General features: G+C 36.0%; 3 protein-coding genes across 3 annotated transcripts; 2 read left to right on the forward strand and 1 right to left on the reverse strand.

Moving 5' to 3' along the window:
* Nucleotides 1-1,346: 1,346 nt before the first annotated feature.
* Nucleotides 1,347-7,923, reverse strand: LOC120006167 (dolichyl-diphosphooligosaccharide--protein glycosyltransferase subunit 1B). The gene is made up of 8 exons (XM_038856100.1): nt 7,765-7,923; nt 6,806-6,850; nt 5,507-6,138; nt 3,928-4,075; nt 3,175-3,354; nt 2,958-3,026; nt 2,523-2,612; nt 1,347-1,856 (listed from the first exon to the last, which is right to left on the reverse strand). The coding sequence occupies exons 1-8, from the start codon at nt 7,876-7,878 to the stop codon at nt 1,731-1,733; spliced, it is 1,404 nt and encodes a 467-aa protein (XP_038712028.1). The 5' UTR covers nt 7,879-7,923; the 3' UTR covers nt 1,347-1,730.
* Nucleotides 7,924-9,726: 1,803 nt separating this feature from the next.
* On the forward strand, nt 9,727-14,457 carry LOC120005260 (BTB/POZ domain-containing protein At5g03250-like). The gene is made up of 4 exons (XM_038854801.1): nt 9,727-10,024; nt 11,475-11,544; nt 12,087-13,310; nt 13,739-14,457. Exons 1-4 carry the CDS (start codon nt 9,966-9,968, stop codon nt 14,267-14,269), a joined length of 1,884 nt encoding a protein of 627 aa, XP_038710729.1. The 5' UTR covers nt 9,727-9,965; the 3' UTR covers nt 14,270-14,457.
* Nucleotides 14,458-15,070: 613 nt separating this feature from the next.
* On the forward strand, nt 15,071-17,441 carry LOC120005921. Its single transcript, XM_038855806.1, has 5 exons — nt 15,071-15,118; nt 15,582-15,765; nt 16,214-16,415; nt 16,993-17,119; nt 17,198-17,441. Exons 1-5 carry the CDS (start codon nt 15,071-15,073, stop codon nt 17,273-17,275), a joined length of 639 nt encoding a protein of 212 aa, XP_038711734.1. The 3' UTR covers nt 17,276-17,441.
* Nucleotides 17,442-17,697: the final 256 nt, after the last annotated feature.

A 17,697-nucleotide genomic window follows, 5' to 3' on the forward strand; every position in this document is an offset into this window, starting at 1 on the left:
GAAATCTCAGTGAATCCTCAAATCTTTCCAATGATTTGCCCTAAAATCCAGGCGTTTTCTCTTCTTTTTTTTTTAATAAATATAATTATACTTCAACACCCAATCATGAGTTGTCCTTTTCCAGCGAATAAACTGGATCCTCTTACCTTGCTTGTGGGCCTGAATTGGGCTCTGTTGTTTCACGGAAATAGAACCAGGACGGGGGTTTCAATTCTTAACTCAAATTCTCTCCTAAAAATATTATGTTAAATAATGAATTTTTTTTTGAAAAAAATACAATATTAAAGTTTAGGAGTTATAAATTAATGTTCAGAGTTTAAAGTTTTGGGTTTACGATTTAGAATTTAGGGTTAATTTTTTTTTTTACTTACCAAAATTTTCAAAATCAATTCTATTCTGACATTATAAATATCAAAATACTTAATAAAACATTTTAATTCATGATTAGGGGAGAATTAGAGACCCTTTCCCAATAGAACCCATGTATGAAAACACACATGGAAAAAAAATATATTATTTTAATATAACAGAAAAAAGGACTCGCCTGATTTACCTAATATAATATAATTTACAATTTCTGGAAGCATATAATAATATATATATATTTTCTGGTAGCCTTTCTAACCTAATCCCAGCCTTATACAGGTAGACGCTTGATTTACCTACCATAAGCAACCCAAATTGGGATTTATAATATAAGTTTTATTTTATTTCGTATACGTTTTATCCTCTCTCTCTATACGTAGATGCTCAGATTCCTTTAGTTGGTTAGTGTTGTTGAAGCCAAGAAAACAAGAAGTAACATCAAAGGTCAGTTAAAAGATTAGATTAGTGTCTACAATTAGATGAAAGAAACCATTATAAAAATGACTAATTGCAGTGGAGTTTGTAAGTAAAAAAAAGAAACGGATAGATGACTCATGAGTAGCAAGAAAGGACATGTGATATACCTTGCCTAATGGGAAAACAGAAGTAAGTGGATGCATTCATTTGTCTGGACTCTTGAGGAGTTGTGATGTGAGGCTTATGAAAGTCGTACAAGACACAAGTTAATTATAATATAAACTTGATAGAGTTTGTAAACCTGAATTGAAACAAAGCTTAAACACCTCAGAAAATGGATGACACAAGACATGTCAATGAACCCTAAATTTCTCCGGATATTCTTCCCATTAGTCCCCAAAAACTCTGCTTTGGTACCAAGACACTGGGAAAAAGCTTCTACAATACTCAAATTGACATCTCCCAACTACGCGACCCGAAAAAAGACAGATGCTTCCAATGGCAAACATGAGAAGCAGGTGTTGACACTTTGAAGGATAATTAATCACTCAAGTGATTCTGCGAAAGATAATTAAACATGTTTCATTGCTACAAGAGTATGAGTTGTTATATTCCAAATACAAAGGACGAAAATATCAATGCCTCAACAGATAGAAGCCATAAAGCTCACAATCTTCAAAAGGCACATTCAAGGCATAAGCAAAAAATGTTTCAACTGCATAACTATTTTTGTAAAAACTAGCTCCAAAGTTCCCAAAAAAAATAAAATTGTATCCCAAATAGTCTCCAACAAAGTTACGTAATGCTCATGTAATAATGTAAACAAGACTCCATACCTCAGTCTCCATACCCAAGCTACAGAGTTGGAGATACCGCAAAAATAACACTCTTTGTGGGCATATCTCTGCCAATTTAAAAGTCGCAACTCTTCGGGAAGTACATTATGCTTATTGTTTGCGGATGGAAAAATCAACGTGTAGGTATGCTATAGAACTTATGAAAAACAAGAAAAATGCAAGCGCAAGCATCAGTGGCTCGGCAAGCATGAAAATCGGATTGAAAGTATAGTAAACCTGAAAGAAAAGAAAAAAGGGGTCAACAGAAACAGGGTCAGTGTTCATCATTAAATAATAAATACACAATAACCTTGTAGATGCAAGTAAAGTATACTACTCCTACCAATCAAATCAGGAAAAAAAAAATACATGGACATGGTCCCGCCAAACCTAAGATTTGATCAATCAGCCCCATAAATTCATATTTTCAAAATTTGAATTTCCTTAATAATGCAAGTTAGGGGAATCTCTATGGAAAAAAATACTGTCATCAAGAAAGATGGCAATTTACGAATTATTAAAAAGACATAAACAAATCATAATTCAATAAGAAACCACATGCCCTGTGTATAGAGATGAAACACTTTGACTGAAACATGTGCTACTTACCTACTAAAATAAAGAGACTCAATCAAAATTAGTAGCTAGGCTTCAATAGTATGAGGTGTAACAGCTTCACAAAATTCTACATTATTCAAGCAGAAAAAAAAAAAACACACCAATCTCATAAAAGCCCACTGCTGAATGAACAGTTTTGAGAAATTAAATATCAAAATACAGTCACACTAGATTTGAGAAATTAAATATCAAAATAGTCACACCCTTGAATCACATTCCATTGGGCTGACATTTCACCACAAGGACCGATCTAAACAAACTATGCACAGCAGATTTAGAAATCACCTGGAATGGAGAGTTGTGTTCAGGGACTACATTTCTCTTTTCCAGAACTACCACAGTCCTCCCAACAACATCAAGGTAGGAATACTTTTTCTGGAGGAAATCCAAATGAGAAAAAAATTATCTCAGTCCACATAGCATAGGAATTTCAGACAAATTACATGCAAAAAACAAGCACCTTGTTTTGCTGCCAAAGCATTGATGCATCATATCAGCTTGATTAGAGAAGGAGATAATAATTCAGAAAAGAAAATGAAATTTTTTGAAGTCTTGGCTATCCTAACATGTCATTTTTCTTGTCTTAGCTAACAGAATCATTAAGAAATAACCAAGAAGCGAGCAAGTAGTGCACTCTGAATATTTGATCTCCAGTTACCAGACATGCACCAAACAAGATCTGGATGTGCGTGGATAGATCTAGTATTGCAATAATAGTACCTCGAGATATTGATCTACAGAGAACGGAACCACAGCAGAAGGATCTTTTGAGCCTTCTGGCAGCACAACCTATGGAAACAGTATTTCCATTAGAACTTCTATTTTTCAGCGTTTTACAAATGAAATTTGGGTGAAAAAAAGGCATAGTAATAAGAAAAAACGACTTAAATAAGGAAAATTTTAATGTGAATGGAAAAAAATGTAGTTATAAACTCACCTTGATGGTAAGTTTATCTACCACTGTCTCAGCAAGAGGGCATCCAAAGCTGAAGTTAAGGTAACGCTGGCCATCAGATGACTCAAAAAGGAAGTCTTGCAATGGTAGGCCATATCCAATGACAAAAGTGGCTTTCCAACCTCCAAATAAAGGATATCGTGGTTCAATTTCAAGCTCGGACTGTAAAATTAACTCTGAGTCAGGAAAATATGGACATGAAGATAGTGTCCCATATCATAAAACTTAAGGAACTTGAACAAGGGTAGCACAGTGGTAAGGGAGGGAACTCTATGAAGAGTGCCAAAAGGTCTAGGGTTCGAATCCCCTGGTGCAACGTGAAGTTAACTACTGATAAATTTGGAGATGTTTAGCATTCTCAAAGAAAGCGTAAGCGTATCTTTCTCACCATACTATTTCCTTGAGAAATTGTTGGCCATTCAATGTGACACCACTTTGGCACAAGACAGTTACATCAACATTATCACTTCATCGAGTTTTAGTGCGAGTCGAAGTCGTCAAGATGAAAAACCACAGCTAAAATTATCCAGAAACTTTGTATGCAATCACATTGAAGAAAGCATAAAAATACAAAAGGGTGGAATAAGTCAAGCAATCTGACATACCTTGCCTTTGAAGACCATATATCTCCATAAAATTCCAATAAGCAAAACAGAAAGCAGGTTATCTTATGTTTTCTCTCAAAATTTTTTCTCTTTCTTTAGCGTTGGTGGGTTGGGGTGTTAAAGTAATTACCTTTCGAGAATCACTACGTAAATGTGAAGAGGAGATGTTCCCAATTTCGTCTCGGTAGTAGACAGAGTGAACTCTTGGCGGTAGTCTTGCTAGCAGTTGTTTGAATGAAGATACACCACTAAAAGACGGCCTAGATTGATATTCAACCCTGCCAAAAGGAAGTCTTAAAAGATTGGTATACATATGAAACAAAGACCAAACAGAAACCACAAATGGACACCACAAATCAAGAAGGATTTCATGAGAATTTATAATTGAAATAAGAGTTTGAAGTTCCTTTGCTGAAGTCTGAAAGTTTTTAGAATAACTGGCTGACAAATTTATATTTGAAAGACTCTTTTCCAAAATTTTTTGTTGAAGGATGCAGCTTCGACCACCGTCTTACAAATCTTGAAGCATATGAGCTTCCTCATTTTAATAAAAGCTAGTTTTCTTACCTCAAAATATTTTAGTTCAATTTTCGCCAACTGTAGCCTCTAATTGACCCCATCAAGGATCCAATCCCACAAAGAGCTCTCTGATTTCTTTGCTCAAAAGACAAGAAGAAGGAAAAGAAAAAAGAAGAAGAAGAAGAAGAAAGCTCTTTGATTTCTATCTTTCAAATAATAATAAACTTATTGTGAACAAAATTAAAGAAACATTCTTCAATGTTCTCTTAGTCAACTCATGCTTGCCTTTATCATCAGCCAAAAATGTATAATTGAAAGAAAAAACTAAAAAACAAGTCTCAAAAATCAGTGCTTGTAGGCTGTAGCTATAGACAAGTCTCCATCTGTCTAATGAGTATAATATACTTGTAGTAGCTGTGAGTCACATAGAGAGGCTGTGATGATTCTGGTGGTAGTTCTAGGCCACTGGGGTATTCGCTCCAGGGCCTAACATAGCCATGACTATAGCCATTTCTGTAGCCATGCTTCGAAATCGTATAAAATCGTGTAAAATCATAGATTTTACACGATTTAAAAACCTAATTGGCACGATTTTAGGTCACTCACGATTTCAATACGATTTTCCTATTTTTTGACACCTAAAATCTCAAAATCTTACGATTTAAAAAGTGATTTCAACTGCCATGCGTTGTACGCATTTGTCTGGATACCAGAATTTTCAAGCATTGCTAAAATAAAAAGAATACGCATTGTCTAAAATATTTTTGAAGTCAGACTCACATGGTTTAATTTGAAAATTAGAAAATTTCTCAGTACCCAAGTTTTTTAGAAATTTTGCAACAAAAGTTTGGTTTGCATTTATTGGCATTCCAAAAATCAGATATACATGAACAACTCAACGCACAAGGCTCTGATAATAAAAGTGGGATCAGGGAAGGGTAAGACGTACACTGCACAAAAATCAGAAATGCTTTGTAAGATAAAACTTCGAGTATTGCTGATATCAGGTCGGTCAAATTTCTTGATTAATAAGTGAAACTAGTTATGATCATCTTGTCATACCATTGTGTCATAAAGCCCTGGATCATGTTTCAAAATAGAATAATCACAAAAATTAAATAAAGATGTAAAGCACTGGGGAGAATTTGTTCAAATAATGTTAATGAATATCAGGAGGCAGCTAATCCTACCTTGAAAAGACACCTTTGTGTCGAGCGCCAGCATGAGCCAACTTATAGTGCTCAGTTATCTGAAGGTTGCCCCAGTGAGATAACTCCACTTCACGCACTAGCTCCTCGACAACAGCAAACGGGTGGTTGTTCTCAAAATGAACAATAATCGGAGAATATGAATATGGAGAATGATCGTCATATGGCCCATACTTCAGCTCAGTACCCGCACGGTTAGTAGGATCTACTTTTGTGAATGAATCCACCTTAGTACTTGGTGTCTTAATAAAAGTAGTCTGCTTCTTAATATGATACGGTGACAACGTTGTTGCACTATCACGGTAATAGACCAGCTGTGATTCTGATTGGCTTATTTCTGCTGGGAAAGGTTCTAACAAATGAGTTAACACGTACAGCACTTCCAGCGTTATACTTTCACCTGATTTTAATGGATTAGATAACTTTATGGTGAAGTATTTAGTTCCATTTGGACCATCAGGTAGCTCTGCTGGTTCTACATCAAGAGGTGTATAAGTTTTCTTCTTCTTTTTGCCTATAGCTGCCGCTGCTTTGAGAACAGCTAGATGATCAACTTCAATAGGTGAAAAAGCAAGAAGAACATCTGCAGCTGCAGATGTCCCCATATTTTCGATCTGAAAATATTCAAATGTTAAATGTCGATAACACAACGGAAATGCAGTTCAAAAAGAAACATTGAATTTCAGAAAAGACGATGGTTCAGAAATTCAAAAACTGGTCATGATTGAATTAAATATAAATCATAATTGAAGAACAAAAATTTAAGGAAGACACCCTAATAGAATCATGGTAGAGTTTGTTGAAAAATATTCAGACTGGAGATGGGGGACTTGGACAGACAGCAACATGAAGTTTGAGGTTGAAAAGGTTTAGACCTGTTTAACTGTTCCTCATTTTCACTAACATCTACTGAATTTTTATTATTACTACATTTTTTCCTCAAAAATGCAGAAGCGAAACCACCAAACCACAATACTCTCTCCCCTAAAACAGCCTCCTTACTCCCACCCCACCCCCTCTCCCCACACCAAAAAAAGAAAGAGGCTAAACATCAATCTCTCTTTCAGAGAAACAATGCTAACCAAAACATTGCCTAGCTCTCACAGAAAGCAAAAACTGATGACAAATTTCAGAGAAAAGTTCCTTGGAGGTTTGAACAACAGATTAATGATGAAAAAAAGTATTAACTCGTTTTGATTGACTGAAGCAACAAAAAGGTTAAATGAAGTTCTACAGATTCCTCAAAAACCAATGATGTAAAAGTATTCAAAGGGGAGTTACCTTTAAAGTCAAGAAGACCTTAACAATATGTGACGTCAAGTCGATCTGCACCAATGTTCACCAAGTAATTGAGAAAATCAATCAAAAATGTCCTCAATCAGAAAAGTAAATACTAAGTAATATACTTAGAATGGAGATAACTTGTACTAACTTGTTTGATTAGTAAATGAAATATTCACAATGGCAACAGAGTTCTACCCAGTAAAATAAATTCACGAGAAGAAAGAAAACTTCAATTTCAAGCCACACAAGTAAGCATCAATGCACATTTTACTGAGAACACAACCTCCCGATTCTAGCCAGTAAAACATGTACTAATTCACAATATAATCGCCAACAAGAAAAGGAATGCCCTTTTCTTTTTCTTCCATAGTAGTTATGCTATAGACTGTACAGGGCGGCAATCCCTATGGACCTATGGTCCTCTATTAGGAATCAAGTTTCACCATTCTCAAAACTTATAACCAAGACAGTAAAGTAATACCAAAATTCTAAAACTGATCTCTTTACAGATCTTTAATAAGCTACTGTAAACAAATGACCCAGTAGGGATTTAAGTGGAGCATTTATTTCGATAAGGCGTACAGAATACTGCAACCCAATGTTCAAGTGTTTAAAACTATTTCCTAAATTTCCAGCAACCAAACAGAACTTGGCCAATTATACCATCTCCAATTGAACGAAACGTTGGCACACATCTCTCAATCCAAGTTAAAGCTTTTCAATTTGAATTCTGATTCATAACTGACGAGTAAAATGAAATAACAGCCAATAACACAAATAAATACCGCAATTACAGATTTCTTTCCAATACATAAACTAACTTAACAAAAAAAATTGCAGCTTAGCATGAATTCTCTAACTAATCAATTATTGCATCACAGACAAAAAAGCAAACAAGAAAAACCGACGCAACAAAATAAAATGGCTTAGTAGCGACAAATTAAACTGAAGCTCACTCTCCGCTCGGCATCGACGATTTGGAGATCTTGGGATGAGGATCTAGCAAGGAGAGAGAGAAGAGCGACGATCAATAGAGCTAGGTTTATGCGAGCCCGAAGAAGAGCTTCCATGGCCGTTGTGACTTGTATTTCTCGCCCAGTTACAGTTGACGGGGTGTTGAGGACCGAGACTGGGAGTCTATAAAGGACTGTGGAGAAGAAAGGACAAAGGAGACAGTTAGTGGGCTGGGTTGAAAAGCCTAACGGCTTGAGCCCCTCTGTAAGCGGGCCGAAAAGCCCAATGAATTGAGGCCCTGTTGTGAGATTGCGTGGGCTGAAAAGCCCAATACATTTGGACCAAAGAATACAATGTGACCGAACGTCCACTGCTCGAATATTGAATAAGTGTATTGCAGACGGGATGAGAGGGAATCCAATTCTTTAACTCCAATTTTGGTTTTAATTCTCATTCAAAAATCATGTTAAATCATGATTTATTGTTTAAAATTTACTAGTATTTGAATTTTTTTTCCAAAATTTACTATCAATCATCAATCATCAATCTATATATATATATATAACTGAGGATCCACAAGGCTTCTCCTTAATTCATGGTGCTACGTGGACGTCTTTACAAAAAAGCCTACATAGACAAAATAAAATTTTTAAATATATTAGAAAACTTTAAGACCCACAACCACACACGTAAATATATTACAAAACTTTAACACCCACAACCACATTCATACACTTTAAGACCCACAACCACACTCATATAGTTAATAGTATTCAAATAATTTTAAAATTATATTGAATTGTATGGGAATTTAATGTTTCATAGGAGTGGTTTGATGTTGTTTTGGTTTCTCAAAGGTCATGTATTGCTAATTATGAGAGTCTTTTGATATTACTCAATTAATGAAATTCATTTGTAGTATTTAGTTTGAAAACATTTTGTATGTTTTTGGCATTAATTACCATCATTTTGTGGAAATTTTTGTGTGTTTTTATCATTTAGTGCGTTTTTGATGTATTTTGTGTGTTTTGTAGTATTTAGTTGATGTATTGTGCATGTTTAGAGTTTGGTCAGGTTTAGTAGTCTGTTTAGATTGTAACATACACAACATGAGAGACTTTTCTCATGCTATATTGTTCTAATGTGTAAATAAATTCAGCCCATTTGGTATTGAAACATGTAAGTGGTGACAGGAAAGCACGGTAGAATTCAATGAATTGTTGAAGGTCAAAGTGATTATAGGCATAAATCTATCAGTCATACATAACATTTCAAAAATATAAATTCAAAAATCTTATTCTAAAAATATTAAGAATTTTATTCCAAAAATATCAATTCAAAAATACTACTTATGTTACATTGTACTTTTCGATATTAAATGTCACTTTGTAGAGATTGTTGTACTAACCATACAATATTGTCTCATAAACATGTCTTTGGTGACTTATAACACTTTGTAGATACTAGCGACGCAAATAAAAATTGATAAACTCTTACCATACCTATTCCTTATGCATCAAATTTCTTACACCCTATTAGAAAAAAAATTTCTTACCAAATTAAAAAACAAGTATTGTACATATTTTATCTTCATCTCACAATCATCTCTATTTTCTACAATTAAAGCTCTACTGCTCTTCATGTTAACAAAGTATCGAAAAACTTTCACACATCTCTATTTTCCAATCAAAATATGTACCACGCGAAGCGCGGGAATGCAACTAGTATTCTAATATTATGGACACCAAAAATACTCAATCAAACATTTTAATTCATAATTTAACATAATTATAACTTTGAGAGAGAATTAGAGCTCTGAATTAGAGCCCCAATATAAAAACAAGAGCCTTATTAAATGTAATTGATTGTGAATTAAATACAATATTAACAAAATATTTAATATATTTTAATGAAGGAAAGTAATATCATACTAGTCTTTTGGTTACACGAGGCAAACACTGCCTAATGCGTGTAACAGCAGGAACCGAGTCTGCTCCTGGATCCCTTTAGACTCGGACTATCGCTTTCTGTACCCGAAAAGCTGATAAGATTGCCTACTCAGACAAAACCAATTTTTCAATTTGCCCATTTCACCATTGGCATTGCTTTGTGTTTTTGTTTTTTTTTCGCTTCAATTGTGTGTATATTGGCTACATTTGGCAACTCTTTTCAATGGTGACGAAGTGTGGACTTTGAGTCATTCATGGCGTGCATGAAGCTGGGATCCAAATCTGAAGTGTTTCACATTGATGGCCAAACCTGGTTTGTCATTTTTGTTCCTTCTTTTGCACATACGTGTACGATGTGCATCTTTAACATTTTTTAGGGTAATGACTATGATTATGATTGCTATGTGTTTGTGTGGGCATTTCTGGATGTGGGTTGGTCATGGTGTTGGAAATTACTTAATGAGTTTGTTTGTTCTGCATCTCTGAAATCAGAAGTTTTGGGAATCTTTTATGTTTATGTTATGGAAGAAAAATACGTGCTTCTTTTAAGAAATGCAGCTATGCTTGGCTTTCTTGATCAACTTATCATAATGGTTCTTGGTTGTAAATTCTGTATCTCAGCTGATAACTTGTATATGCAATTTAAGTTCTCTGATCATACTCAACCTGTGTTGTATACTTGTATGTATATGTGCATTATTATGTAAATTGAGGGTTGTGCATCAATTTGCCTAAATACCTTTTTTTTGGGTAAGTGCCTAAAGACCTTAAGAAACCTTCCTCTCCTTCTGAATTTCTCTCCCTGGCTTCCCCTTTTTTCTTAGGTCTTTGAAAGGAAGGTAGTGATGTATATGGGAACTAAGACATGTCCTTGGCGGATTTTGAATTGGGAGAAGGGATGACTAGAATATGTATTGAGCTTGCAGAGGAAGATTGATATGTGATGTTTCTAGTTAAATATCTGTCTTAATATGTTTGGGTTGTTGAGTTGTCTGAGGCAATCAAATCTGCCCGAAATCGTAAATCTATCTTGGGTGAGATTTTAGCTCTGCAAACTGGTAAAAGGACAATAAATTCAGAAAGTTTTGACAGTGCATTAAGGAATTAGTATATCACAATTGTCTGTTATTGAAAAAAAGCTGATTCAAGTGGACTAGTTGTGGTTCCTAGATGAGCTCTTGTAAGTGTTTAGCATGATATGTCCACTTACATCTAACTTTCCACAAAAATATGAACACATATGATCTATTTACATTAGTGATCCAGTCCCTGGCTCAGTGTTGAGGATGCTTCAGTGCAACATTAATTTCACACATTTAAACCATGGAAGCCACCTCTGCAATTCCGGGGCAAGATTGCATATATTTGCTCTCCTCAACGTCAAAGTGAAAGCCTTATGCTCTAGACTGCTGAGTAATATAAGCTATTAAGTTGAACGCAAGATAGTGATTATAAGTAGATCACAAAGAACAAAATAAACAGAAGTCTAGATGAATGTGGAAGTAAATTTGCTCGTCGTGATGCTTGATAAGCAATAAATAAGTTTGAGATCCTCTGGTCCTCAAACTTGCCAATGGAATATACTCTTTCCTGATGCTGGTTTACAAACATGTCATCTCGCTCTGAATAAGTGTAAATTCTGAATGATTCCCGAGTCATATTTTTCAACAATAATCATGTGGATGTACCTCTTGCTTAAATTACCAGTTACTGTTGTGTTCGATTATGGGTTTTGATGAGGCTATGACATATTCTTTTTGCAGGCTTTGCTCTACAGGACTTCCCAGTGATGTCATTGTTGAAGTTGGAGATACCTCATTCCATCTCCACAAGGTGTATTTTGTTTATCCATGCCTTTCTGTTTTATGAGCCAAAAGGTGCTTTTACGTGGATACAAAGAGTGGCGGCTCCACTTTGTTTTCAGCTGGTTTTCATAGCAAGAAAAGTTTCAATCCTTTTCTGCTTTAGTATCTCATATTTTGCCTTAATTGCAGATCGAAGCATTGCAGTGGTATTGATTTATTATTTCAGAAAATTGATATCCTAGGTTATTGTTGTTTAAAAGGCTAGTTGTAACACACATTATCTTTGAAGAATATAATAGAAAAATATTTATGTGCATCATCTATTGATCAATTTTTGAAATTCCTAATTCCGAATTTTGTTAGTTTTCTTCCCTTTTTCCCCTCCTTCTTGTGCGCTCCCCTGAACTGAGATGTTACTTATATTTTGTGTCTCAAGTTGGAAATACTTGCTTGTAAATGAAAAATTAGTTTGGAGGGTGTTTGTCGCAAACACTCTCCAGATGTGTGCTTGCTTTCTGTTTTGTTTGTGATTCATCTCATAATGATCTGCATATTCTTGGTATGTTCCAGTTTCCATTGTTGTCCAGAAGTGGAGTACTAGAAAAGCTTATTGGAGAATTTTCTGATGAAGATGAGAAGGAATCGGTTCTACAACTTAATGATATACCTGGTGGAGTCAAGACTTTTTTGCTTGTAGCCAAGTTCTGTTATGGTGTAAGAATTGAACTCACAGCAGTGAACACAGTCAGCCTTAGATGTGCAGCTGAGTATCTTCGAATGACGGAGGACTATGGAGATGGAAATCTCATTATGCAAACAGAAAATCTTCTCAATGAAATCTTTGGCAACTGGACAGACTCGATCAAAGCTCTTGAAACTTGTGAAGAGGTTCTACCACATGCAGAAGAGCTTCATATTGTTTCAAGATGCTTAAATTCTTTGGCTATGAAAGCTTGTGCAGATCCCAGCCTGTTCAGTTGGCCTGTGTCTACAAGTAACAATGTCCAGAGCCGAGAGGGCATTGTGTTTTGGAATGGAATATGCATATCAGCCAAAGCACAACCTGTAAGTGAGGATTGGTGGTATGAGGATGTGTCATTCCTCAGATTACCTTTGTATAAAAGGTTGATTCTTGCAGTTCGTTCCAATGGATTGAAGCCGGAGAAGGTTGCTGGGGCCCTCATGTACTATGCAAACAGACATCTCCCCTTGTTGGGGAGGCAATCAAGTTTCAAGAATGGAAACCGTGCTTCAATTGGATCAACTGTTTCTGTTCCATCTGAGGCTGATCAAAGAAATCTCCTTGAAGAGATAGTAGAGCTACTGCCAGACCAGAAGGGTGTCACGCAGACCAAGTTCCTGCTTAGGCTTCTGCGAACATCTATGATTTTACATGCCAGCCCATCGTGTCGAGAGACTTTAGAGAAACGGATTGGGGCGCAGTTGGATCAAGCAGCTCTTGAAGATCTTCTAATACCAAATATGGGATATTCAGTGGAAACCCTGTATGATATTGATTGTGTTCAGAGGATTCTTGATCACTTCATGCTGGTGGATCGTGATACACTTGATCCAAGCTCAAATTGTATTGTGGAAGATGTGCCGTTGATGGGCAGTTCCCATTCTCTGACCCCAATGACGATGGTGGCTAATCTGATAGATGGATATCTAGCTGAGGTGGCACCTGATGTCAACTTGAAAATGCAGAAATTTCAGTCACTTGCAGCGCTTATCCCTGATTATGCCAGGCCATTAGACGATGGGATCTATCGTGCTATCGATATATATCTCAAGGTAAATTGGATGTTCATACTTGATTTCTGCCAGTGATAATGTTACTTGCCCAAAATGATAGTGCATCTGGACCCTTTTGGTGATGACTTTATGTATAACTTGCTCAATTTAATAAGTGCTCAATGCTCATGCATTAAAAGTGCTTTCATTAGCTTGTTATTAGCATTTTGGTGGCTGTGAAACTATTTTCCTTTACTTTTGTGTGAAAGTTGTTATACTTGCCTTGGAAATAGCTTCATCTATTGTAGACAGGATTGTAACAATGCATTGACGAAGAACTCTAGTCATATCCAATATCACCAGATGAAATTTTACGGAACTTTAGCCATGTTAGCCATGTTAGCAAGTGGGGTCCGTTTCTTCTTCTGGGTTATTTCCTTGTTTGATTCCATTACTCCTGTAAATGCTAATACACTTTACTCTTTCAGGCACATCCATGGCTGACGGACTCTGAAAGGGAACAAATATGCAGGCTCATGAACTGCCAGAAGCTCTCATTGGAAGGCAGCACCCATGCCGCCCAAAATGAGAGACTGCCTCTTCGAGTTATTGTCCAAGTTTTATTCTTCGAACAACTACGGCTCCGAACATCTATTGCCGGTTGGTTTTTTGTCTCTGACAACCTTGACAACTCCCAAAATACAAGTGGAAATCTTGCACTCGCTAGAAGTGAAATGCCTGCCCAAGCGAGAACCTCGCAAGAGCAAGTTGTAGCAGTTGATGACATGAGGGAACGAGTCTCCGAGCTTGAGAAAGAATGCTCGACCATAAAGCAAGAGATTGAGAAGCTAGATAAAACTAAGGGAGGTTGGAGTTTATTCCCAAAAAAGCTTTTCAGATCAAAATCAAAGTCTTGTGTTTCAAAAGCTTCAAAACCCTGCAATGGCAAAGCATCGCCAGCATCTGCAACACCTGTCATGGATGGGAGAGGAAATGTTAAGGGTGAATCAGGGGATTGAATTTGAAACTCTGAAGAAGAAAATGTTTATTGCTTTAATATTTTTGTTCTGAAAAGCTAGGTAGGTCTAACCTTTTCGCTTACCATACAGTTTCAATGGAATTTATGTAGACGGTAGATCTTGAACACTTGCATCCTCTGATTAATCTTTCAGCTTTCTATTTCTCTTAGTGAGATTAGCAGCTCTTGTTCTATGTCATTTCAGTATCTAATACTGCAATGCAAACAAGAATTGAAGTGAAAAAGTTCTGGTACACCAAGTTTGTGTTAACAATGTGGTGTTAACCTAACGGTTATATCATCGGGCTTAAAAGTGAAATATCCCACAAGTCAGGCATTCGAGCCGGTGGAACGTGATTTATTAGATTTTGTGGGTATTGGCCCAGGGGTCATAAGTGACAGTTGGGCTGGGGCCTTCCTGGTCAAACAAAAAGTTTGTGTTGTAATTTGGCATGGTTATGGAACTGTAGCAACTAATGGTTTACATAGAATTTCCAATGATGGATATGTGCAACTCTAAGAACTAATACGTGCAACACCCTTAGGCACCCACACTGGGTGCATTTGGGGTGTGGGTGTGGCTGGATTCGTACGACTTGGATGGTGAACTGATGATGATTTTGTCTAATTGATACATTGATGATGATGTTGGTCTAATTGATGAACTGAGGATGATGTTTGTTAACTGATAAAGGATGTTTATTGAATAGTTGTAATTTTGTACATAAATACATTTGTATAAATATATGAAAAATTATATTTATAGAGGCCATATTCCGCTGCACTCAGATCATTAGGAGAAATGTCGAATCTCCATAGGACCATATCTCGTATTCCCGCACTCATATCGGTGCTTCTTAGGAATGCAACTACTCTAATTCAAAATTATTTAACAAAAATTTGTGTTTTGTTAATGTAGTTGTATTAGAAGATGTGTTTTGTTGATGTGACTGTATTAAAATACGTGTTTGACATTATTTTTTGTGTAATAGAGGTGGGACCGGACCAACATTTTTGTTGTCACAGTAAATAAGAAACCATTACGTTTCCCTGACATTTGAAGATTATACAGTAAACTCCTTTTTATTGCACTAATTAATAAAATCTATAATAATTATAATTTTAATGAGACCAATCTCACATACATATTGTGTCCTTATCCTTCTCAAGGTGGATAAGGATATAATTATCAATATTATTTTACATGGTAACCTGTATTTTATTCATCATATGTTACATGAAATGACTAAACCATCCAAACAAAAACCATAATGTATGTAATCACATGCTTAATCCATATATGGGTACTTTAGACATTTAGCTCTAAGTACTGGGCTCTAGGTTCAGTCCACTCATCAAGCCCAACTACCCGCCCCTTCGTCTCTCTCTTCTTCGTTGCGGCTCCCTCTGCTCGAGACGGTCTGTTAAGCTCCGTCGAAGATTTGATAAATTCAAACGCAGATTACAAAGCGCTTTCCACTCTGACATCCGTACCAGGTACTTGTGTGAAATCTCTACCTTCCTCGAAGAACTCAGCTACATATTCGTATTTCGGGTGGCAAGAAATGTAAAAATGGCTACTTGTGTTTACCTTCGTATAAATTTGTGGGTCTTTTTATTCTCCCTTCAATGATGATCTTAGAAATTTATCTAGTATGTTGGGAGTACAAGCTGGAGATTAGGAAATGTAAAAAGACAATGTTTTATGCAGATGAATGAATTGAAAGTGTAGAGATGATAGAGTAGTTGGAAACGCAGTTAATTGTTTGGATTTTGTTATTGTTAGCAAACCCTAAATTTTGAATTATCTAAAAAGGCATCTTTTGGGGTTTAGGTTTGAAACAGCAGGTGGTAGTAATTGTGAACTATACTGAATTGGCTTCTTGATTATTGCCCCGAATCATGTTTGATATTAATTTTATTTTGATTTGATATCTCAGTGTAGGTGACTTTGTGGTGTTGGCAATGGCAACAATTGATTCTGATAGTGTTCAGCCTCGTAAGAGTGTTACTGCTGCTAAGATGCAGGGTTCAATTCCCTCATTCAAACGATGGGGTCGAAAACACCCCTTTGTTAGATATGGTCTTCCTATGATTTCACTTACTGTGTTTGGGGCTTTTGGCCTTGCTCATCTCTTGCAGGGGAGGTTAGTGCCTTCTCCGCTTTGAATCTTTGTCTTCTTGTTACTATTTGTCTTAGATGAAAATGTAATGTTGCATCCATCAATAAATTTGATTTAGAAACTTGTGGATTCATGTGTCAACCTATAAATCAATCGAGAATACTTTTTCTCCGTCTAAACTATATTTATGAGTTAGACGGTGTTGTGCTGTAGCTCCTGATTACTTTATATATTATAGCAGAATTCTTTGCTTGTGGTTTGTACCAAGGTTGTAGAAATCTGAGAGCATTGTGGCATGTTATTATGTTAAGCTGTGATATATAATTTCCTCTTATTCAAATAAATTGTTAATCTGCTGTGTATTCTCTTTTGTATATTATCGTGGTTATAAACTCTAGTATACATACTTTGATTCGGGATCAGAGACGTCTTATTTTCTCTCTCTTTGTTTGCATTTAGTTAGCCTTTCACATAATTTAGTTTTTAAAGGAAGAAAGATAGTTTGTGCATTCAGTCAGCTTCTCAAGTTTTCAATCTTAGCTAAAGCATCATTTTCCTTCCTCCAATCCTCATATTAAAATGTAGTATTTTCTTTGTTCAGAACGGATGTTGCTAAGGCGAAGGATGATGAGGAGTGGGAAATCATAGAAACAAGAAAGGCATTATCGAGAACTGGACCAGTAGATGCATACAAGCCAAAGAAGATTTCACTGGAGGAGGAGCTAAAGGTACTATGGCTTGCTTGTATCTTTATTGAACTGTTATTGATAACATTGATAGCTTACTTGCACGTCGTTCTGTTATAGGCTTTGCAGGAGAAGGTGGACATAAACAATTATGAGTACAAGCAAATTCCTAAGCCAAATGAAAGCAAGTCGGCTTAGTTCTAGGCACATCTTTCAGTTTCTTATTTTGTCACTACATAACAAAATGAGTTCTCTAGGACTCACGGTTGATATTATTTTTGATTTTTTGCAAAGTATTTTGTTGTGCTGAATTGTACCCTAGAAATAAAATTTTGCCATGAAATTTGATGTGTATATTCGTGGATGTGCGTGGTATGCATAACATTCTCAGCGTTCGTTGAGTTTATTACCCTGATTTGCTCATCATTAGAGAAGATAGTTCGTAATTTTGTCTACAACAAATTCAGGTGGAAAGATACAATATATTAGAGTAGCTAGCAATTATTTTTGTTCTTTTGATGTCTGTGTTCCGCATCTTCCTTGCACACAACACTTGAGTAGAAAGGGAAAGAAAATGGGGGAGGAGAAAACAAACAGAAGGCAGAGTAATCTTATAATGT

The sequence above is a fragment of the Tripterygium wilfordii genome, chromosome 9 (genome assembly GCF_013401445.1).
Source record: "Tripterygium wilfordii isolate XIE 37 chromosome 9, ASM1340144v1, whole genome shotgun sequence".
NCBI lineage: Eukaryota > Viridiplantae > Streptophyta > Magnoliopsida > Celastrales > Celastraceae > Tripterygium > Tripterygium wilfordii.

Excerpts from the sequence above, each read along its gene's own strand:
- LOC120005921 (XM_038855806.1), top strand. The coding sequence starts at position 15,071 with ATGTCGAATCTCCATAGGACCATATCTCGTATTCCCGCACTCATATCG. Across the intron at positions 15,119-15,581 it reads GTATTCCCGCACTCATATCG|ACATTTAGCTCTAAGTACTG; the intron begins GTGCTTCTTAGG and ends TGGGTACTTTAG. Across the intron at positions 16,416-16,992 it reads GCTCATCTCTTGCAGGGGAG|AACGGATGTTGCTAAGGCGA; the intron begins GTTAGTGCCTTC and ends TTCTTTGTTCAG.
- LOC120006167 (XM_038856100.1), bottom strand. The coding sequence starts at position 7,878 with ATGGAAGCTCTTCTTCGGGCTCGCATAAACCTAGCTCTATTGATCGTC. Across the intron at positions 4,076-5,506 it reads CACAAAGGTGTCTTTTCAAG|GGTTGAATATCAATCTAGGC; the intron begins GTAGGATTAGCT and ends TCCTTTTGGCAG. Across the intron at positions 2,613-2,957 it reads CTGTAGATCAATATCTCGAG|AAAAAGTATTCCTACCTTGA; the intron begins GTACTATTATTG and ends GATTTCCTCCAG.
- LOC120005260 (XM_038854801.1), top strand. The coding sequence starts at position 9,966 with ATGGCGTGCATGAAGCTGGGATCCAAATCTGAAGTGTTTCACATTGAT. Across the intron at positions 10,025-11,474 it reads CACATTGATGGCCAAACCTG|GCTTTGCTCTACAGGACTTC; the intron begins GTTTGTCATTTT and ends TTCTTTTTGCAG. Across the intron at positions 11,545-12,086 it reads CCTCATTCCATCTCCACAAG|TTTCCATTGTTGTCCAGAAG; the intron begins GTGTATTTTGTT and ends GGTATGTTCCAG.